The sequence below is a fragment of the Sarcophilus harrisii genome, chromosome 2 (genome assembly GCF_902635505.1).
Source record: "Sarcophilus harrisii chromosome 2, mSarHar1.11, whole genome shotgun sequence".
Classification (NCBI taxonomy): domain Eukaryota; kingdom Metazoa; phylum Chordata; class Mammalia; order Dasyuromorphia; family Dasyuridae; genus Sarcophilus; species Sarcophilus harrisii.
The window spans coordinates 322,474,614-322,498,626 of record NC_045427.1 but is presented as its reverse complement, the minus strand read 5'-3'; the positions used below and the strand labels follow the sequence as shown (position 1 = coordinate 322,498,626).

At 39.3% G+C, this 24,013-nt stretch overlaps 1 protein-coding gene across 4 annotated transcripts in view; it reads left to right on the top strand.

Moving 5' to 3' along the window:
• SPTB (spectrin beta, erythrocytic) overlaps positions 1–24,013 on the top strand; it is a 166,026-nt gene that overhangs the window by 115,940 nt on the left and 26,073 nt on the right. For 3 of the 4 annotated variants that reach the window (XM_031952714.1, XM_023502855.2, XM_031952716.1), the window contains exons 24-32: positions 1,441–1,571; positions 4,455–4,659; positions 5,048–5,422; positions 9,315–9,559; positions 10,668–10,806; positions 11,116–11,200; positions 11,773–11,969; positions 12,811–12,860; positions 13,505–13,583. In XM_031952714.1, the coding sequence (XP_031808574.1) occupies positions 1,441–1,571; positions 4,455–4,659; positions 5,048–5,422; positions 9,315–9,559; positions 10,668–10,806; positions 11,116–11,200; positions 11,773–11,969; positions 12,811–12,860; positions 13,505–13,583 (1,506 nt within the window). Of the gene's footprint in view, positions 1–1,440; positions 1,572–4,454; positions 4,660–5,047; positions 5,423–9,314; positions 9,560–10,667; positions 10,807–11,115; positions 11,201–11,772; positions 11,970–12,810; positions 12,861–13,504; positions 15,706–24,013 lie in introns of those variants that run through there. The other variant, XM_012548711.3, reaches the window with a different exon arrangement.

Here is a 24,013-nt window from a genome sequence, read left to right as displayed (position 1 = left end):
AAATATCCCTATCCATAAAGAGGGGCAAAGATAAAAAATGAGAGCAATAAAGTCTGTCCAGCTTAAGAAGTATGTGCTAAGTGTAGATGAGGGGGAATTGTGGGGTTAGCCTAAGAGTTTGAGGGTAGAAAAAGAATCCTATATGTTCTACTTTGGGACACCCTTTTCAGAAGAGACTCAAGTATAGTATAAATGTGCCATTTATTTGTCATCAGACCCAACCTTTTTGAATTGGGTATTGTCTGATTTTCCTATCCCAATATTCCCTTCTACATCTTTTTTTGTTTTTCCTCCCACCCCCAGTCTGTTCCTGGATTTTCTTTTATGCTTTTAGTCAGACAGCAAATGATTACTGAATGCCTATTCTGCCCTTAGTATTGGCCTAAACACTGTGGATGATGTAGAGAAAGTATTAAATATAGCCCTCAAGACTCTTATGTTATTTCTGGAGAACTGATATGTTAGTATTAATATATGAATATACTCATAATGTACTAATTAGTAGTAATATGCTAATATGTCATATAGTACTTACATTTATTTATATTTATACTATAAATTATAAATATTTACTATTTATATAATTTTATATTCTATATATTACATATGCAATATAATAATTATGCATTATTTTTAATATGTGTGAAACAATAAACACCCTAGTAGTACAAAATAAATTATAAAAATGTGTGGTACAGATATTAAATTCCAGAGGAATCCAGATTTAAGGTCAGTCCTTGAGGGCTAGATAAACTGCAAGGCACTGTAATACAGGGGAAAGACTACTGACTAGATAGCAAGGACCTAGATTTGAATCCTATCCCAATTCCAACTATGTGTGTGATCTTGGATCACTTCACCTCCCTGGATCTAATTTTCCACATCTATAAAATGAGAGGATTGGTGTAGCTTACCTCCAAGGCCCTTTTCATGATTATAATCAGAGAAGGCTTCATGGAGGAAGTGAGACTCTAGTAGGATTTGGAGAGTCAGAGGGAGGAATAGGAAAGGTGCAAAGGCAAGGATTGTCTTGTCACATCTCTGGGATAGTGATGAGAGGAGAGAGGGTGGAGATCACTGGGAATTAGATAGAAAATAGGGCAGAAGGGGTACAGAGGGTTTTAGTCACCTCTTTTCTTCCAGTTAATGTTAGGTGCACCGTGTTCACAAAGTTCTGGGTGCAACATAAGGGACTCTTAACAAGATTGGACTCTGGGAAGAAATCTGTTCACTTGCTGGTGTGAACCATCATGGTGTTCATCGTGAGTGTGTGTGTGTGCACACTTGTGGTCAGGGGATACAATTGAAAGTGCTGAATTTTACTTGCCATCCTTGGGGAACCCCTGAAGCTGTATTGTTTCTTCCACTGTGGAAGCTTCAGGAAGGGAAAGCAAAGAATGAGCTAAGCTGCAGCATGATGACACTTCTGCTTCCATCTAGGATGAAGAGAGTGCCATTGTGATGCTAAAACGACATCTGCGGCAGCAGCGCTCAGTTGAGGAGTATGGGAAGAATATCAAGCAGCTGGCTGGCCGGGCTCAGAAACTCCTGTCTGCTGGTCATCCTGAGGGGTGGGTAACAGTAGGACTTATACTTCTTTTTAGGACAAACTTGCCTTTTGTGGGGGGGGGGGCGGTGTTTAGGAAAGAAGGAACCATATCTAAATGTCTTGATGGGAGAAATACTTATGATTTTCACCAAAAATGGGGGTTTGAGGTCATTTTTGTCCTACTGAATATCTTGATTTAATCTCATTATTTAGCTTTGGTTTTAGGAACGCCAACTTAATTAGAATGACCTAATTCTCAAACTCAGAATGGAAGGTCTGTCAGGAAGGTGGTGCAATGGATAGAGCACTGGACCTGGAGTCAGAAAGAGCTGAGTGCAAATCTTGCCTTAGATACTTACTACTTTTATGACCACAGACAGCAACTTCTCCTATCTTAACTTCCTCATCTGTAAGAAGAGAATAATTATAACTTATCTCGCAGGATTGTTGTATCAAATGAGATAATATTTATAAATACTTTGCAAATCTTAAAGTGCTATGTAATACTAGTTATTTTTAGTTTAGCTAAATGAATATTTACCCTAAGTATTCAATATTTCAAGGATCTGTTATTTCATTGATGTGCATTCTTTGCCCAATAGATTGTAGCTACATTATAACATGTAGACAGATTTTGAGAATTGAGTTTTTTACTTGAAAAATCAAATGCAGTAAATCAAATTTTTATTTCTAATCTATAAATAAGTGAAGAATCTTCCCATATTTATCTAAGTTGGTTCTTAAATGACAGATTGGGTATTCATTTAGCTTATGTTCAAGTTTCTCCATTCTGGCAGTTATTACCACATCTTGTGCTCAGCCTTTTAGAACCCAGGCTTACCTGTGTGCCATGATAAGGTAGCAAAGGAGGACTTTACACCAGGAATTAATTGAATATTTTGTTTAACAGAGTTTTCATATATGCCAAACCTGTCCATTTTCTTTCTATCCATTTTCTTTCTTTTTAAAAAAAAATGTGGGGGTTATATTTGTATAGCACTTTTAAGTTTTGTAAAATGCTTCACAAAAATATCATCTTTTTGAATCCTCACAAAAACTCTAGAAGGTATGTGCTATTATTATTCCAATTTTACAAATCAGAAAACTGAGGCAGACAGAAGTTGACTTGTCTAGGGCTTATATCACTAAGTATCTGAGATGAGATTTGAATTCAAGTTTTTCTAACTCCAAGTCCATCTACTGTGCTGACTAAAAATATATTCTACTTTCTACTAATTTACTTTGAGGCAGAAATTGCAGGTAACTTTGCAACCATGACCTTACCAGTTACTAAGAGAAATATACTAAATTCACACCAACCATCATAAAAATTGTCCTTGTAATTCCAGGAACATGGTCCAGTGTTCCATGCTATTCCTCTATGGGCACCAAGGAAGGACTTCTTTGACTCCACATTTGCTTTCAGTACTTGGAACTCAAGCTTTTCCCCCAGGAATTAATAGAATAGAATGCTGGACTTAATTAAGTCAGATATATTTTATTTAAATTTTTTTTCAAAAACAAGTACTTATTTTCTCTCTTTTCCACTCTTCACTTCCAATTCAACAACAACAACAAAAGAAAATGAAAAGCTTCATAACAAAAATATATAATCAAGCAAGACAAATACTTGCCTTGTCCATGTCCAAAAATATGTGTCATTCTGTAGCTTGGGTCCATTAACTCTATCAGGAGGTGGGTGCCATGGCTCTCTGGAATCATGGTTTGTCATTGCCTCTTGAAGTTTTTCAGTGTCATTTTTCCTTGTAATGCTGTGATCGTTTAAATTGTTTATCTGGTTTTGCTCATTTCATTCTGCATCATTTCATAGGTAGTTCATAGAATTCCCTAATTTTCTCTGAAGCCATCTATTTCATTATTTCTTAATAATAACATATAAATATATAGTATAATAATATTCCATGTTATTCACATAACATAATTTGTTTTGCCATTCCCCACTCTTAGTTTTTGTTTTAAAAAAACTAATATAAAAAGTTGTAAATATTTTTGTACACATGGTAAACCATCTATTCTTTTTTCTTTGATCTCTGTGGAGCATAAACCTAATAATGATATCTCTGGATGGAAAGTTATGTAAGATTTAATGACTCTAGTTTGCTTTTAAGTCACGTAGACTTGGGTTCAAATATTGTCTGCACACATAATGGTTGTGTGATAGTAGTAGTCAAATCACTTGACTATTTTATCTTCAGGGCCTTTGTAAGACTCAAATGAGACAATGTATACAAAGTCTCTTGTAAACTTTAAAACTCCTATATAGGTTATGACAATTAGTACTTCTCCTTAGTCATGGCTGATGATTTGTTGGGCATTGATAAAGAAGAAGAATCTTGATCAATCTACTTATAAAGATAATGAGTAAGTTCATTCTTCACAGTGAATTCTGTGATTGACCTAAACTAAGCAAATTGTTAGTAAATCAACTAGTTATCAAAACTTCATACAGTGCCTGAGGATCCAATTAAAAGAATGGCAAATGGGGAGGATTGTTCCTTTACTAGAGAGAAACCTTATGAACTATTTTATTTAGGGACTTAGAATTTCATCTCCAGCATCTGCTAAAAGGGCCATTAAGAGTAGTGTGGTCCAATGGAAAGCTCTTGGAGTGGGACATAGAGTACCTAGACCTTCTACCATGGCTTATTCATGGTGACTCAGGAAACTTAGGAGTCGTCTCATGCCTCAGTTTCCCCATTGGTCACTTGGGGGATGAACAGTGGAGGAAAAAATAAACTAAGGGTTATTACCTCAATCATCCAAATCTAGGTCCATTGGAATTCTTTCTCTTTTATGCCTGTAATGGCTTTGAGGCCCAAGATCATTGCTAATCTTGGAACTAATTTTTTTTTTACTTTAGTTGGTGTTTTTTTTTCATCCTTAGTGAACAGATTATCCGACTTCAAGGGCAGGTGGACAAACAATATGCCGGGCTGAAAGATTTGGCTGAGGAACGCAAACGCAAACTAGAAAACATGTATCATTTGTTCCAGCTGAAGAGAGAGGCGGATGACTTGGAACAGTGGATTGCAGAAAGGGAGGTGGTAGCCTCTTCCCAAGAAATGGGGCAAGATTTCGACCATGTTACTGTGAGTTTCACACCTAGAACATTCTTTTTTTTTTTTAAAGGAAAATTGTGAGTCTATCATTATTTTTAGACATATATCAATAGCAGTCCCACATGTTTACTCTCTCTATTTTCAGTTTTAGTAAAACACTAAAATTTTATCTATCATCTACTTCCATTAAGCAGCAGAGTGTAACCACAACAAAGTTTGAAGTGTGATGTTTCCAGGAGATAATCTTCTTGGATTTCACTTTTTTTTTCCTTGAAAAAGGTGTGATGATACATCATAGATAGCTATAGTATAGTAAAATCTGCGACAAGACTGTGAGAGTGCTATACCATACCCCCAGCAGCTCAAGAGTCTAATAACTATCTTTCTGTTAACCTGTACCCTTCATCTCCAATTCTAGTTGCTGCGGGACAAGTTTCGTGACTTTGCCCGGGAAACTGGGGCGATTGGACAAGAGAGGGTAGACAATGTTAACTTGATAATTGAGCAGCTCATTGATGCTGGCCATGCTGAGGCTGCCACCATTGCTGAGTGGAAGGATGGACTGAATGAGATCTGGGCTGATCTACTAGAGTTAATAGACACTCGAATGCAGCTATTAGCTGCTTCCTATGACCTGCACCGATATTTCTATATGGGAGAAGAGATCCAAGGCCTCATTGATGAGAAACACCGGGAATTGCCTGAAGATGTGGGACTTGACGCCAGTACTGCTGAATCCTTCCACCGTGTTCACACGGCATTTGAGCGAGAATTAGATCAATTAGGAGTACAGGTATGTTCTGTTCTTCAGTCTACCCCATGTAGTTTGCTTCAAATGGAGACCCACAAAGCCTTGGGTCTCTTTGTTCACAAACTATGATTTCTCTGTGGTTCTTTACAAACCATTACCTTCTGTCCCCATCTTCCCACTTGTAAAATGAGTATTTGAGGATTTCAGAGAGTTGGTGTGAATGTTACTGAAGTTAGGTCTGTAGTGGGTCTGGGAAATGATAAAGAAATATTTTTGTTACCTTCAATACATCCTAATCCACAAGGACATTTAACTATAAAGGGACATAGAGCTTTCTGGTTGGAGTAGGGAGTGATGAGTTCTGACTCATGTTCAGGTCTTGCTTTGGGGAAATAGCATAGTACTTTGGTAGATTGGTGTCTTAACACAGGCACTCTTTCCCACTGATGCAGATTGTAGCTCCTACTAATTTTTTACTCATTAAGTACTTATGACATGTATATGCTGGACTTTGGTCTAGACATTGGGAATACAAAGACAAAAGGAAAAAATTCTTACCCTCAGAGAGAAAGTAATATATACATGACAAAATAAATACTAAATAATTTCCTGGAAGAGGGCACTAGCAACTATAAGGAGTTTAGAATAGGATATATAAGATGACAATTGAACTGAACCTTGAATCCTAGGAAGCTAATGATTCTACAAGGTGGAGGGAAACCATTCCAGGCATGTACAAGGCATGAGGGACAGGAAATAGAATCTAGTATATAGAAAATATCAGTATATTTGTTTGAAATGTGGAATCTTTTCATCTTCTGTGATTCTTTTCTAAATTTTCCCCATCTGCTAGAAGCCCCCTTTTTTTATTCTCCTTTTAAATATGTCAACCATACCAGCAAATCCACTTAGATTAGATTAGCCAATTTTTATCTCTGCATGATTGGCTTGACTTTTTTTCTAGTCACGTATGTCTTCATTGTCTTCCGGGTTTATATATAATAAGAATGTCAATATGAACGTGGTTTTGTTCCTCAGGTACTGTACCCACTTGTTGGTTATTGAACATTGCTAGCACATACTAACAGTCAAGTTTTCTGCCACACAGAGGATGCATTGTGATACAATTAAAAGATTCTAATCCTAGGTCTCTGATTCCTGCTAGTTATGTGATGATAGATAAATTGTTTGACATTTATGACCCTCAGTCTCCTCATCTGAAAAATAAGGAAATTTGTCTAGATGATCTGAAAGTTCCCCTCCAGTTCTCAGTTTAAGCTTAAAAATTGGCTTCAGAAAAAAATAGAATAATGAGCTGGATTATGGTGTCTTAAATTTTGGATTGCTCAGTCAATTTAGATAAATCAAAATAGATAGCCATTTTCTGATTGTAGTCTTAGCTTTATATGAAGATGGTATTCCCTGGATGAATAGCAGCTCTTTCTCTGGGCCAAGAAGCTCATAAGATCAGAAAATAGAAGGTGAATAGATAGTGTAGGTATGGGAGATGAACAGATGCCAGGACTTTGAACATAAGTACAATTCCTTTGAGGTCTCACAATAGGGGGCTCTGTATAAGAATGTAATTTTATTTACACTAGCAAGCAACTTTAAATAAGGACATCCTATCATAGCATCTTTCATCCAAGGAGCCCAGAAGTACATTAAAGTCCTGAAAGAAGAACAGTAATATATGCTTCCCTATTTTGTAGACAGGGGAAAAGGTGCCAAAGGGCAGAGGAATTTTGTCCCTCATTGCCTGGCATGCCAGTGATAGAGCCAGGAGGGTAGTTCTGAATTCCTGTCTTCTGAATTACTGTTTGTGCTCTGAAACAGCACTCTCTGAAATTTTTTGATCAGGTATCCCTTTACAAAAGAAATTTTGAGTATATACCTCCAATATATATATATTTAATTGTTTATAAATTATATATGGACTTACATACTAATAATTGTATATGAGGATTCTGGATATTATAATAGAGAGCTGAGTTTGGTACTAGCAAGACCTGAGTTTAAATCACTCAACCTGATTGTCTCAGTTTTCTCAACTGTAAAATGGAAGTAAGAATATCACCTATCCTGCAAGGCCATTGTGAAGATCAAATGAGATAATATTTGTAAAAAGTGCTTAGCACAATATCTGACACATAATATAATTACTCCATTCCTAATCCATGTATATTACAAGGTTTACATGAAATAGAAAAAGGAATAACAGGACTTCCATTGAATAGGGAAATAATTTTCAAACATGTGCTTTAGAAAAGCCAAATTAGTAATCTTGTGACTAATGAATTGGATAGGAAAGAAATTTATAGTGGAAAGACCAATTTGGGGTCATCTTTATGAAGATTATAATTAAAGCCATGGGAGCTGATAAAATCACCAAGTGAGAGAATATATAGAGAGAAAGAAGATGGTCCTAGACAGAGCCACTCACAGTACACTCACAATTAGGGTACACAATATGAATGAAGCCCCTGGAAGGATTGGTAGAATATAGTAGGGATGAAGACCATGGAAAGAGCATGAGAAAAGATCAGACCAGTAGAAGGAGGACCCAGAGGAGAGCAACATTGCAGACAGTTAAATGTCCATGGAGGAGAAGGTGGTGTACAGAGATCAAAAAAGATGCATATTGAGAAAGGGCCTTCAGTTTTTAGTCATGAGAGACTTGTTAACTTTGAAGAAGGCAGTTTCAGTTTAGTTGAAGAATCAAGGATAAGTAGAAAATTGAGAATCTGGCAGAGTAGCAGCAAGGCTCCCTTGACTGAAAAGAGAATCAAGGTACAGTGCGTAAAGCAGTAGTCCTGGAGTCAGGAGGACCTAATTTCAAATTCATCCCCATCCTAGGGAGAAAGGAGAGACAGACAGAGACAGAGAAAAAGAGAGACAGAGAAAGACAGAGAGAGAGAGAGAGAGAGAAACAGAGAGAAACAGAGACAGAGAGACAGAGAAAGACAGAGAGAGAAGATATACATATATTTGAGTTCCAAGCCTGTTTCAGACATTATAATTTCTATAGCTCTGGGCTCAGTTCCTTCTTTTGTAAAATGAGAATGTTATATCCAATGCTCTCTATCCTTCTAACTCTAAATCCATGTTTTTATGAGATTAGGGATGTTTAGGAAAAGGATGTAATTATAATGTATTCATGCCTATTTTACTATTCCACTCACTCTTCCTAAATAAAAAATGAAAAGGGAGAGATGAAATGGGATTTACTCATTGGCTCCTGCCCTGGAGCACAAAGCATGAAGCTCTGGTGATGAGAGACCATGTGTGAGGATGCTATGAGGAAATTTTGCTTGCTTACCTGCTGTGAGTTAGAATAGGTTATTATTTCCTCATGGGGACCCATATCACGAGTAACTTCACAGGAGGCCAGCAGTGAAAGGTTGGGTAAAGGGGCAAAATCTTGAAGTGGGCAAGGTAATTGTGTTAGGGACAAACCCAGAATTAGCTGGGGGAGGATAGGAGGGTGAGATACAGCCCATCTTTTCACCCTCTGACCCTGGAAGTCATTCCATGTCTCTGATTTTGGAGCCTTTTGCTCTAGTAGCTTCACCATCACCGTCCCATACAGGAGACCAGAAAGAGCCCTTACCCTTTCAAGCCCATAGTTCCCCAGTCCTACAGAACAATGGCACACTTTGAATGAGGCCATGTGGAACAGTAGCTAGAGCAGGAGGCTTTGAATCAGCATGCATGAAGCCCAGTCCTACTTCTGGATTTTACCAGCTATGTGACCATGGTAACTCATTCAACTGCTCTGAACCTCCATTTTCCTATCTGTAAAACAGCTATAATAAAACCTGTTGCACCCATCTTATGGGGTTGTGAGGTTGGAATGAAATTGTGTGTGTGGAAAGTGCTTTGTAAAGTGCAGAGCACTTTGATGTAATGTATCATCTGATGGTGGTGACTCCAGATGCACCAGTTCCGGGACATGGCCACTCGCCTGCAGACAGCCTATGCCGGAGAGAAGGCTGATGAGATCCAGAGCAAAGAGCAGGAGGTGTCTGCCTCATGGCAAGCGCTCCTGGCTGCCTGCACAGGGCGCCGGGCCCAGCTGGTGGACACAGCAGACAAGTTCCGCTTCTTCAGCATGGTCCGGGACCTCCTCTCTTGGATGGAAAGCATCATCCGGCAGATAGAAACCCAGGAGAAGCCCAGGTATGGCTGGCTTCTTCGGGGGCTATTTTCCCCCACAAGGTGGGGCTCACAGACTTAGGCACAGCTTCTTACTTGTTCTCCAAAGGAGAAGGAAAGAAGGGTGGAGCAGCGGGCCTTTGGGGACCAGAGCCAACGTGACTCAGTATTGTTATAATAACATAGGACCTTAGGTGCTCAGTGAGGGAGCCGAGATGCTTGATCGGTATGGGGCCTGGAAAAGCCAAGCCCAGACTTTGGACTGAGGCTCAGGGTACCTTTTCTCACTTCCATTTATACCCTACCTTGTACCAGCTTGTATAAGGATTATTAGCAAGAATCATAATTTCTGAGTTATGGGAATGATAAGCTTACTTGGCAGTATAAGACCTTGAGGAACTCATGCTTGAACCATATATAAGCCCAGATGTCCCCCATTATCTATTCCCCAATGTTTTATCATTGCTGAAAACATCTTTTCCCTTTTCCCATCCTGAAAGAAAACACTTGTATTCTTTCTGCTTGGGAAATAAACCACAAGTGAGAATCCCAGTGGAAGAGCTGGTATTATAAAGTTCTCAACATCTTGGAATCCAATTTCTTTAAAGCCACACATTTATTCAGAACCTACTATGTACAAACCTTGTACCTGTTGTTGTCCCTCAGAATAACTTTTCCTCCATTTCATTTGCATTGCTCCCCAGAGACTGGGATCTCACCCCTCAGGATAGCTTGCTTTGATTTGAGGATCCGAGCACCTCCCACAGGTGTCCAAGCCCTTGGCTCTGGGAATCACCAAGCCTTCCTTTGTCCTTCAGATTCCTTGTCAGCAGCTGGCCTCAGAGAGAACTCCTAGGAGTAGGCCCTTTGTTTATTATACCCTTTCAGAAGATAATATGGTCTGAGCCATTAGGATCCCACAGTGGCTGGCCTGGAAACCAAGAGCCTTGCAGTTTGGGAATTTGTAAATAGCGTTTCTCAAGAACTAATTAATACCTAATAATGTGTGTGCAGCTTTAAGGTCTTTTCCTCCTTTAGGAGCATGAGAATATCCAGGGAGAAAATTTCCCTTTTGGCTTTAGTCTCAGGATGCATTCTTTTGGCTGAATTCTCCACCTGCCTCTCTTATCAGGGATGTATCTTCTGTGGAACTGCTTATGAAATATCACCAAGGCATCAAGGCAGAAATTGAAACCCGGAGCAAAAATTTCAGCACATGCCTTGAATTAGGAGAATCATTGCTTCAGCGGCAGCACCAGGCTTCCGAAGAGGTAAGAAAGCAAAAGACCTAGAAAAGGGAACAGACACAGAAATTGGAGACCAACTGGGCTCAGGTATCATACCTTTTTTCAGTAATGTCTTAAATAATCCATCTATCTACCCATCCATTCATTCAATAAATATTTCTTAAGTACCTACTATATGTTAAGCTTTGTATAGGATACTGTTGTTGAAGGCATAGCATCCATCCTTGGAAAGCACAAAATAAGGAGATGAAATATATTCATGTAGAGCTTAAATGTGAAGTAATGGTCTGAGCTCCAGACCAGCATTAAAAATCTCTTTTATCATTATTGCAGATCAAGGAGAAACTGAATCAGGTGATGTCAAAAAGGCAGGAGATGATGAAGAAATGGGACAACCGCGCAGAGCGGCTACTTCTATGTAAGTGCAGCCTTGGAGCCAGTGACCTTGGCCAAGCTTGGGGCTTCTTGTGGATGAAGGGAAGGGGGAAGAGCATAAGGACTCCTCAGTTTTATGATCACTCTGAAGAATTATCCACAACCCATCCCTTCCCCACCCCCAACCCTGCCCCAACACAGATAGGGGTTCTTAACCAGGAAAGCCCAGCTTCTGGTTTGTACCTGTGTCTCCTTTTATTTACATAAAATTAATCAAGGATCTTAAGGCTGGCTGGAAAGAAAATTTTCAGTCCCACCCCTATGGGACTTGGGGAATGACAGATGATTATATAGACATTGGTGAGAAGACTTGTATACCAGGTGACTGGGGAAAGTCTCACTATGAAGCAAGTCAAGTCAACACAAATGTCTTAAGCATTTACTAAGTGCCAGACAGAGTGATGAGTGATGAAAACTCAAAGAAAGGCAAAGGAAAAATTCCTGCCCTCAAGGAGCTGACTTTCCTAAACTTATGTAGTCTCTTCTGAGCTGCTAACCTGTTGAGGTCCTTTGTGTGTGTGTGTGTGTGTGTCTGTGACTTGTTCTTTGTGACAGTGTTGGAAGTGTGTCAGTTCTCTCGGGATGCTTCTGTGGCTGAAGCGTGGCTGATTGCCCAAGAGCCTTACTTGGCTAGCAGGGACTTTGGACATACTGTGGACAGCGTGGAGAAACTTATCAAGAGACATGAAGCCTTTGAGAAGTCCACAGCTCCCTGGGCTGAGCGATTTGCTGCTCTTGAAAAACTCACCACGGTGAGCTATGGGGCATCCGAGCGTTGGGGCAAAATGGGAAAAACTGAGTGAAGAAGACAACCACTGAGTCCTGAAGTGGCTAGACTGGCAAAGAGTTGGGCAAGGAGGGGGAGTAGAGAGGAAGTTGAGTTAAGCTTCTTAGTAGTTAAATGCAGAGCTCTGTGGTAAATAAGAATGAGGGAGAAGATATTAAAACAATAGAAGATGCTATTCTCTATCATCAAGTCATTTACTCTTCTACAGAAACAAGACACACATGTGAAAAAGACATAATAATGTTACACTAAATCATTATTAAGCTTGATGATTATGTGTCAACATGATTTTAAAGGTTTGCAAATAAATGCAAGGGAATATGGTCAGGAACTTATATATAGGTAAATGACTTTTGGATTTAGTCAGGAGCCCCCGGTTCAAACCTTGGATGTATGATTTACCACCTTTGTGATCCTGGCAAGTCATTTACCTCCAACTTATTGTCCCCATTTATAAATTGAGGAAATTGAACTAGATGGCTTTTAAGATCCCTTCCAGATTCATTATCTTGTGATTCTTAAGCAGGAAGGTAGTTTGGCAATTATGACATCAATAGATTTTGGGCTTCTGAACCCACATAGCTGCAATGTGATTGGGCTGAGCGAAAAAAGATATAATTAAGGAAAGGCTCTTCTTGAGGCATAGCACAGAGAAATTAGCTCACTGTCTCTCTCTCTCTCTCTCTCTCTCTCTCTCTCTCTCTCTTTTTCTCTCTCTCTCTCTCTCTCTCTCTCTCTCTCTCTCTCTCTCTTTTCTTATTTTTACTGTCTTCCCTGACCCAATGAATGACCTTTTCTTTTTCTAGCTTGAGCTAAAAGAACTCCAGACTCCAGAGAGACCCACAGAAGACATTGGGTAAGTACCACAAGGAAAGAACCTGATTGAGTATCTAGACAAGTACATTTTAAATACCAGAGTAATAGAGCTGAAGAGCTCAGTGGAAAAGAGGAAATGCGGAGAGAAATTCTCCCTCCAGAGCAGCATCCTTAGCGTCTCATGAGGCTATGACAAATGTGCATCTTGCTCTTCAGTTTATGGGTATTTACATTTTTTTTTAAAACCCTAAGAAGTTCTGGGTTGGGGGCTTTGTAAATTATTTATGAAAGGCAAAGAGAGCTCTCCTGAATCATGTGGGATCTGAAACTGGAAAGGTAAATCCAGAATAAATAGAATTAAGCTTTTATTGCTTTAGATCACTGCCACTGGAACAAAGCTCACTCCTCATTCTGCCAGAAGCCATGTATAATGTTCACATGGCTGCTTTACATTGGAAACTTTTCCATTTCTCAAAGGATTATGTTTTGAAGGGAAGAAGTATTTACCTAAATTTTATAGGATAAGCTTACTGATGTTTTCTAGACATCTGTACACATTGAAACCTTATTATAGATTACCCAGTCCATTTTACCTATGTGCTATATGTAAGAAGTCAATCTCCATTTGGTAGGTTCTCTCCAATGAAACTACTTGTTTTTAAACTGGTCTTCCGTATTCTTTAGGGCTCAGGAGGAGGAAGGTGAGACAGCGGGAGAGCCTCCTCGGGAGTTCTATCGGGCAGCTACTGAAATAACATCACTGGTCAGTTCCCGCTCACATTTGTCTAGTTCCAGGGAATCTGTGCAGCCAGACCCTATGTCCTAGAGCTCAGTCCAAATTGGTCAGCAGGAATGCTGAGAATGGTGCATACATCACTACCCTGGCCCTTCCACCTTCCCCTCCTGTTTCACTTTAGTCTTCCTCATTTTATTGTGTTTACTTAATTCTCTAGTATAATCGCCTTCCTCCTCAATTCTGTGTAAATGAAATGCTGGAAGGAGATTACATGCCCGTCCATCGAGATGCCTTCCTTTTGGTTTTATTGAATTTAATAAATGTTAATGGATAAACATGTCGCCGTTCACATCAGAGGAAAGACTAAATAATTCATGTTGAGATGTTTTACTTATAAACTTTTTCTTTTCCTTCCAGTTTACCCCTTCCTTATTCTTAAAATTAGAGTGCTTTTCTCCCAACTTGTAGGACCTTCTGAGTTGGACTCATTTCTGAAAGTAGAGTCATTCTTCTTGGGCCTTGAGAGTGGGAAGTACATGGTACTGGTACCTGTTCTTCCATCCCACATCCTCACGAGTTCCATTTTTTTTTTAAATGAAAACTTTTGCCACCTTTCTCAATTCCCATTGATCCTGGCCTAATGCACCAGATTGAATGGGGTGCACATATGGAGATCCTGGAGTCTGGGAAAGGGTAAAGTTGAAGAATGGTAGAGTTGAAAACTTTAGAATATTAGAGATGGAGTCAAGCACTTAACTTTCTGTTGTATAGAAGAAGGCTATATAGTAGATATAGCAGAAGAGACAGCTAAAGAGACCCAGGGATTACTGTAGTCAATCAACACCCCAGTATTTCATTCAGGGCACATTAGAGGGTGTTGTCAGAGATTTAAGACAAAAATCCAGAAGAGGAAAAAAAGAGCAAGGTAAGCAGTAGATTCCAGTGGGATTTCTGCTGGGAGCAAGTGAAGCTAGAATAACATTTTTGTAGGGGACCAATTATTTGGTGATGAAGTCGAATGAATACAGGTCTACAAAAGTGAACAAGAAGAAAACAAGAAGATGTTTTGTATACCACCAATCTTTGTTCAGCAACCCTACCTGCATGGCACCATTTCCCCCTCCCTGCCCAAGTCATCCTGCCATATGCATGCTTCTGTGGATCTTCTGGGTATAAATGAAGTAACATGTGGCCCTTATTCACCCCACTCTATCCTTGGTTTCTGGACATTAGAGAAATTTGGGGACAGTGGCAAGAAATTAACTTAGAATGCAAACTGGTTTTCTGCGAGATACCACTATATATAGATCTCATGCCAAAACCAGATTTGTGCCCTTTTCCTCTCAACACCTGAGTGGGCTAGTAGTAAGAACACCATCTTAGGAGTCAGGAGTGTGAGTTCTAATCCCAATTTAGATATTAAATTGCTGTGTGACCTTAGATAAGTCATTTTCATGCCCTCAATATTCTCATTTGAAGAATGAGGAAGTTGGATTGGATGATCTCTAAAGATCCTTTCCAGGCCCTTCTATGTATTATGCTCAAATTAAGCCTGCACATTCATGTCTTCATACTCTAAATACTCACATGCACAGTGTGTCTCTGCTACCTCATACTTTGGTGATATTCAGAAACCTGCTCTGGCCCCCACATACACAAGTAGGAGGACAGTAGCAAAGGTCCAGAATGAAGGATGCAGATGGTCCACCTCAGAAGTTCCCAAGAAAGTTCCTTTTGCATGCGGTGATCCTCCTTCCTGGCCTTTGGTGAAATGTACCCTAAACTCCAACTAATCAGCAGACAGCCACGGCAACAGGAGCAGAGACGAACTATCTCCCAAGTCCAGCACTTGCCAAAAAAAAAAAAAAAATGTGTTTTGTGAGCTGACTTCCTAAAACAGCCCCTACCTCTACCTCTTCTGGAGACACAGGACTTAAGGCCGTGTAGCTAGTGCTGTCCTCCAAAGGCTCACTGCTTTCCTGGCCCGTGGCTGTTTCTTCCTAATATAAATTGCTATTTGTCTGTGTGGAATTGTATACAACGTCTGTGTGCATTATTGTGTCCAACAAGCAACTGTTTTAATTACCCCTTGTGTCTCTGTATGTACATGTGTTTGATTTATATATGCAATAGAGCCCTGCCTCTCCTATCCCAAGCTCCTGGAATATGCTATGTGGGGAATGGGGAGGAAGGGGAAACATAGACCAAATGTTTAATGAAAAAAGGTGAGTATGAGACTACTAACATAAACAGAAGCACTTTACCCAAATATGGAAACCAGCACCAAAAAGAAATCATAGCAGCAAGTCAAGTGAGCATGAAGCAATCCCAGTAGAAATTGATGGTTTGTTGCTTCATTTTCTTGTTATTTTTACCTTTTGTTTTCATGGAGATCTAATTTGGGGGAAGGCAGAATTGGGACTTAAGGAAAACAGAAAGGGGAGGAAATGGGGTGTGGAGGATTGAGGATTGTTTTGGCCAAAGAGTAATTTTGAAAATTATTTTCTAACACTAAACCCCACTGGAAACATCTTCCCTCCCTATTAGACACAAAACCTTAAGAAACTGGTAACTGTTCTCTTGCCAGCATGTATGCTCTCTTGGTGCTGGTGGCCATGCCTTCGTCTTACATTGTTTCATGTGAAAGTGGTCACTCATGCATGACAAACTTCCCTGCCTTCTCTCTCTGTTATGTGAGAAGGGAGTGGGATGGACAAGAATGCAATCCAGCAAACATATCACTATGAATATCCAGGTGCCAGGAGAACCATCCCAGAGATTCATCAAACTCCAATTCCTCATGCCACATACTCATTTTACCTTTCATACATCCATGTCTGTCTAAAAGATTTTTCCACATTGAATTCATTAAGTTTTTCAACCCAATTTACTTTCTTTCCAATAATACTGTTATTCACATAATTTACCCAGTCTCTCTCCAGTGTTCTCAGTGGGTTCAGCTGAATTGAGGGTTAGCTTGAGAATTCAGGAGTTCTTAGCTTTTTTTTTTTTTTTTTTTGTCAAAGCCTCCTTTGACAGATTGGTGAAGTCAAAGACTCCACTTCTCAGAAGGTTGTTTATAAATGAATAAAATAAAATACAGGAGTGCAAAAGAAATAAACCAATTATTTTAAAATAGTTTTTAAGATATTTTTAAAAGTTCATGGACCCCTACCATAAATGCTTTCCCCATTCTATAACAAAAGCAAATTTGTAATGTAGTGATTTTTACTTATTGCATAAAGGACCTTCAGAGACCATCTTTATCTCCTTGATTTTCATGGCTGGACATGAAAGTAATAAACTATAATTTCAACTTCTATTACACTTGGCAAGCAATGTATCTACTTCCCACCCTTTAAGATCACTCTTTGAGTATCAGTAGCTGTCTTGCCAAGGACTAGATCACAAGAAATTGATTTCCCTGTCTTAGCGTTCATCATGAAGATGATGAACCAGCTCATGGAATGAATTCCCAAAATTTTCTAGAACACAAGAAAAAGCAATAATCTGAGCCCTTCACTATCCTTGAGTCTTATCTGGATTCTCCTGAAGGGTAGCTTATCCTGGATGCCATGGAGGCACACTGTTCAGTTGCTAGCACTCTTCCTTAGGAATGTCCCCTTTCCATCCCATTCCATTCCACTCCATTTTTCCTCTGCTTCATGAGACTCCCAGGAACAGGGCCTGGTACCAAGAGCATGATGCAAGTGATAGGTGAGTATATGGGGGGGGCATCAGAAAGAACAAGACGCAGACATGCCGGAGGCAAAACTTGGGGGTAAGCACATGGGGAGAGGGTCAAGAAGAGGTTATATGAGCTAGTGAAAAGAACATCACATGAGGAAGTGGGATCTAGTCCCTGCTTTACCACTAACTTGGGTAAGTTTATTTCCTTTATTTCTTTTGTCTCTCAATGACATCTATAAAATAACTTCTTCTTTACTTTACAAAGATACCAGGGGATAATGTGTGAAAATATCATATAAATGGAAATATGTTGAAAAAAGAAATTAAAACCTACTTTTTATAGTCTATTTCTTAGTAGCTAGCTTTTGAGAAGTTCTGGGCAGTTCTGAGAGGAGAGTCGATAATTAATCATCATGGTAAAAGATCACACCTGGGAGTCAGGAGAGCTGGGTTCTAGTTCTGGCTCTACCACCTAACAAGTTAACTTTCTTCTTGTTTTCTCATCCACAAAATTGGGGACTTGAGCCAGATGAATCTAAGACCCCTTCAAGCTATAACACTCGAATAGTTAAGAATAAAACTAGCATTTTTTCCATACAGTAGAACTCAGAATGCTACAGTAAGTATGTTCACTTTTTAGTGAGATTCCTACTTCTTATCCCCAGGACTGAACTTTCCTAAGGTGTCTAACGTTTAAGAGACCTGAGACTTTTTCTCCTCCTCTGCCTTTTCCTTTACTGGAATAACCACTAGGACAAGTGTATTCCTCAGTTTTCCTACCTTTGCTATCAAACAAGTAATGCCTGCAATAACTTGACCCACAAAGCCATTCATGAACATTTGTGTAAAGGAGTTCCTGTTCCTATGTCTGTGAAAAGTAATAAATGCCCATTTTTATTAAAGGAAGCATGACCTATTAGAAGGAAGCAGAGAGGGGAAGGGGTGGAATCACAGATTGTAAGAATCAGAAGGGATTTCGGTGGTTAATTTGGTCCAGTACAAAAAGGGATCTCACTGTAACAGCCAGCAGGCAGTTGTCCAGTTTCTGCTTAATGGCCTCCAAGGAAGAGGAAACCACCATCTCTCACAGAAGCCCATTCCACTTTTGGAAAACTAATTAGAAACTTTGTTCCCCTGACATTGAGCCTAAATTTGATTCTTTTTATCTTCAATCCTTTGCTACTGGCCCTGTCCTTTGGAGCTAACCAGAACAAGTCTAATCTATTTTATATGTGACAGGAAGACCTGGGTTCAACCTAGTTGAACATTAGTTGAGTGACCATATGTGGGCAAGTCCTAACCTCTTTAGAGGGTGAGAACAATCTCATAGGGATGTTGTGAATGCATGTTAAATGGATATGTTGTTGTTTGGTTGCAATACCTGGAATCCATTTTTTTCATTTTTTAAAACCCACATTTAGCAGTAATAAAAGACTTATTAAATACTGGTACTGTCTGGATAGAAGAGAGGGGGGAAATACAGAGGGAAAGCCACTGCTTGTACTTTGACAGAAATAATTTCTAATCACAATCCTTGCTTTATGGAAAGGGAGACCCTTTTAATCCAGGGGCAGTTCACTGAAGCCTCAAATCCAATTGTAATCTCTTTTAGCCTTGAAATTTTAGGCTCCAATGGAAGGGGATATTTCGTAAAATTAAGAGCATTCCAAAGTTGTTAGGCTGTCTCAGGAGGAAGTTATGCAACTTTCCCTTCAACTGGAGGTCTTCAAACAAAAACTAGCACTTCGGAGGGTATATTGTAGTGGAACGCTTAGTTTCAGATGGTTATGAGTTAGAGCTGATGGCTACTGAGGTCCCTTTCATATTAGGAATTCAATTTAGCTTGAGGATACTGGGTTCCTTGCTTTCATTCATCCTTTCTGATCTTAGGTGAATAATTTAGGTAGTCTAATCTCTTGGATGTAGTTCCATTGAAGCAACTAGCCATTTTTAAATATAAGCAATAGCATACTCAGGTTCTAAGGGGTGAATTTGAAACAAGGATGGGTGGCCCTATTTCCAGCATTTCTTCTAGCACTAGCTTCAGTTGACTTCAGTGGTTTTGCTCTTCTTGTCAGCACTCTTGTAGCTGGCTGGAAGCTTTTAACAAGCCATTAAAACAGTATGCATTGACAGCCTTAGATTTAAAAAAAAGAGAGAGAGAGAGAGAGAGGCCATTGTTTCTTTTTTGCCTGGACAAGCTTTTACTTCTCTTCCCCTGGTATTACCACCTCCGCCCCATTCCATGACACAGAGATGACATGAAAATCACTTGTTCATTAGATGAAGGCATGGTAAGTAAACAATAATTTTCCCTCAAACATGGGATGGTCTCTCCTCTCCCTGACCACTGGAATGATTGTTAATGTGCATAATGGTCCATCTGTCTACAGTTCCAGGGTGGAGCTTTATTGCTCCATACTTCCAAAATGAAAACTCTTAAAAGACTCTTTCCTGCATCTGTCCACTGCTCTTTCCTCTTTATTTTTACTCAGTGAAAGGCATTTGTCAAGTGCCTTGTGTGTCTCCAGATCTTCAGGTCCCTTTTTCAAAATTTTCTAGATGTGTTGGTCCATAGGTGACACTAAAACTTACATATGTAGAAATGTAGAAACCTCAAAAGTGAGATGTAAAAATGGAAATCATCAGAGTACAAGATCTCAGCTGGGATTGAGTCTCATCCTTTTTTCTTTAAAATTTCTATTTTGTCATGCAAATTACTATAGTTTAAAGGTGAGGGGTCACCTTTTACTTGATTATGAGATCCTTGAAGTCAGGAATTATTTGTGTCAGGAGTATAGAGAACCCATTACTGAATAATACCCAGAATCCATGATTACCAACTAATAATGCTAAAGATATAGAAGACTGATTATTCTCTTAAATGTTAATCCTCTGGTCACTCACCATGTGGAAAGTATTTTTTTAATCTCTTATCTAAAGAGAATCTAGCTTTCTCATTTTCTTTCAACCTCCAATTATAATTTTGGTGTAGGCATTAACTTTGTTTTAAAAACTTCAGTCTCCATTTCTAATATATGATAAGAGAGCTGAGCCATAAAATTTAACTGTTGGATTGCCAGAATTATCTTTGTCTTTGTAATCTGATCCCTTAAAACTCTTATCTTTTGACTGTAATACATACCTTAATTCACTGTCTTAAACCATAAATTTTAAATCTTTATCCTTCTTTTCATTTCATCTCTGCCCTCTGATTGCCTGATTTTATCTTTTACTGCTTTCCATTTCATCTTCTACAATGCCTTCCCTAAACTGAAGTATTCCTTTTTCCAACTTCTCTGAGTGAAACATTCTACCTACCATCTCTCACAATCACAAATCACATAGAATACCTTTCCTAATAGATAGCAAAATATTCATGTGTGAAGACTGAGTTAGCACCATGAATACCTGAAAATCAGCCAGAGTCAGGATAAGCAAAAGTCCTTGGTCTTTATTCTTGGTCCTGGTCTTTATTCTTGATCTTTAGGGGTAGAAGTGAACAGGATGGATGTAGGACCTTCCTTCTCTTCCTCTATCGCCAAAGTGACCTTGGCTTGTCTTACTCCACCCCCTAATCCTTCCCACAATTCTCTGTATACACTAAACAATTGAACCAGCATAGAATAGTGGGAAGGGCCATTTTCCAAGCATATGCTAATAGAGTATTGTCCAGTCGGTAGCCTTAAGTGCTCAGTTGTCCAACCTCAGTGCATCAACTCAGAGTTTCAGCCCTTTACATCTCCCACTTTCTTTTGTTTTAGAACACAGGTGGTCACACCATCCCTGACTTCTCAGGGAGGTGAGAATCCCAAAAAGGAGGTGATCATGCCCTCCCTGACTTCTCAGGGAGGTGAGAATCCCAAAAAGGAGGTGATCATGCCCTCCCTGACTTCTCAGGAAAGGAGGTGAAAACACCAAAAAGGAGGTGATCACACCCCCTCCCCCATGACTTCTCAGGAAGGGAGGTGAAAGCACTAAAAAGGAAATGATCACGCCCTCCCTGACATCTCAGGAAGGGAGATGAAAAGCACCAAAGGGAAGTGGGGATTGCTAGCGGGTTTCTGGGTTGAAGGATCTTATTAGAAACAGGTATGCACAAACCCATCAGCATGGGAGGTATTACACAAGCACATAGCAATAACACACAGGCCATTAATGATGATTCTCCCTATAGTGCAGGCCAAATGTAATGTAACAAACATGAATTGTACATGCAAGTAGTGGTATAACAATATAAATCAACATGGTGGTGTAAAAGATTTCCAGAAGTCGAAGGAAGGTATGTAAACAACAGTCACACATATGCCGCCTTCTTCAGCCAAGAGATAGTCCAAAACCAATCTATTGTCCATTGCTTCACGTGTCAGGGAATCCAATGATCCCTGCAAGTTTTTGAAGTCCTGCAACAGTCTTTTTATGTGTTAGGGAATCCAATGATTCCTGCAGATTTTGAAGTCCTGCAACAATCTTGATCATTTCTCAGAAAATCCAATGATTCCTGAGAGTTTTCAAGTCCTACAACAGTCTTATTATGTCTCAGAGAATCAAATGATTCCTGAGGATTTTCAAGTCCTACAACAATCTTATGTCTCAAAGAATCCAATGATTCCTAAGGGTTTTCAAGTCCTACAACAATCTTATATCTCAGAGAATCCAATGATTCCTGAGGGTTTTGAAGTCCAACAATTTTTGATGTCTATGAGTCAAACACCATAACTGCCAGGCTCTTTCAGTGGTGAGCACAGTCAGCAATGGAACCACCCAATGTTTCTTGGGTCTTTTCCTTCATTTCAAGGGTCTGCTCCATCTCTCTCTGATGGACAAGGCAAAAACAGCTCATTGGCACCCATCTGATTCCTTCTCCATCTGTAGAGATACAAGCAAACCCTCTCCTCCAAGCAGTTAACTTATCTGGTCCCTTCCATTTACCACTTTCTGGGTCTCTCCAAATCACCTGGCGATTATCTAAAGATAGTGGAGCTGCTCTCATTGGACACTGCCCTTGGGTTATAAAACCTGTCTGCTGGAACCAGTGCACCATTGTCAAAAATTAAGAAGTTAATTGTATAAAGAGCTAGATTTAGAAGTTCTCTAGGGTCACCTGTGGCTCCCCCCCTCTTTTGTTTTTGGAGGAGCATCTTAATGTCTCTGTTTCTCCTCTCTACTATTGCCTGTCCTTGAGGATTAAAGGGTATGCCAGTGGAGTGTAAAATCTTATACTGTGCACAAAAGTGTGCAAACTGTTTAGAAGTGTATGCTGGTCCATTGTCTGTTTTTATTGTTTGTGGCACACCCATAATTGCAAATGCTTGTATAAGGAATTCAATGACCACTTGGGCTATCCCTTTGGCTGTTGGTATTGCAAAAGTGAATCCTGAAAAGGTGTCTACCACAACATGGATAAAAGACAGACAACCAAAAGATTTATAATGGATCACATCCATTTGCCAAATTTCACTGGGTCTCTTCCCTGGAGGGAGTATAGGAGCATGGAAGGAAGGCAAGCTCCTAGCTTCCTCTCTTGTTATTCCAAATTGTAAACGTAAAGCTCGAGCAGCCTGATGATCTTTAAAATGAGATTCTTAGACTTCTTGAAATAAAGGAATATTGGCTAGCATAATTTGAAGGCTATCTGCCTTTGAATTACCATCAAAAATAGGACCTAGAAGTCTACTATGAGAGGGGACATGCAAGATATAAATCTTAACTGAATGTTTTCTCACTTGCTCTTAAAGTTCCTTAAAGAGCTGATATATATTAGGGGCTGCAAATTTTATTTGGGCTGTGGCAATTTCTTTGTACCACACCTACTGAATAGGCCAAATCAGATATATTTCTATCTCCTGGATAATAAGAGCTAGAATGATTGCATATAATTCATTCTGCTGAGTGGACTGAAAAGGAGTTCTGACTACTCTCTTTATAGTTAAGTCACGAGAGAATACAGCACAAATATTATGTTTTGATGCATCTGTAAAGATAGTTGGTCCTTTAAGAGGAACATTAGAAACTTTTCAAGAATCCATCGCCAATTATGTAATAGTTTGGTTATCTTTAATCGAGACCCATGTGTAAAATTTGGAGCTGTGGCCAATAAAATTTGCCACTCTGGGATGGTTTCACAGCATACATTAATTTGTGCATTAGTATAAAAGGTGTATATCTTGTCAGGTCTTATCCCAGATAATTGTACTGCTCGCTTAATGGCCTTTAATAAAATTCTAGCCACAACCACTGGGTAAGGAGTAAGGCTTTGTTCTTGCTGTGCTAGGAGGTTCACCCACTGTATCACACTGTCTCCTTGATGAAAGACTGCTGTGAATGCCTCTTGTGTAGCAAAAACTGATATTTCCAAGGGTTTTTGAATGACTCAACCACATTGGATAAAGCCAGTTCAACTTCTCTCAAAGCTTCTTAAGCTTCTTTTGTAAGCTGACATGGTGAGTTTAAAGCACTGTCTCCCCTTAAAATTTCATATAATGGTTGCAATTAATAGGTAGTCAAGCCTAACATTGGACGCATCCATTGGATATCTCCTTATCAATTTCTGAAAGTCATTTAAGATGTTTAGCTTCTCTGTTCTTAAGGAAAGTTTTTGAATTGTAAGCACCTTAAGGTATACTTCATATCCTAAATATTGAAAAAGAACATGTCTTTGAATTTTTTCTGGCGCTATGTGCAATTTGTAGTTCTTTAGTGTTTTTATGGTCTTTTATAGACATTCTTCTAACATTTGTTCCTCAGGTGCACATCCCACCATATCA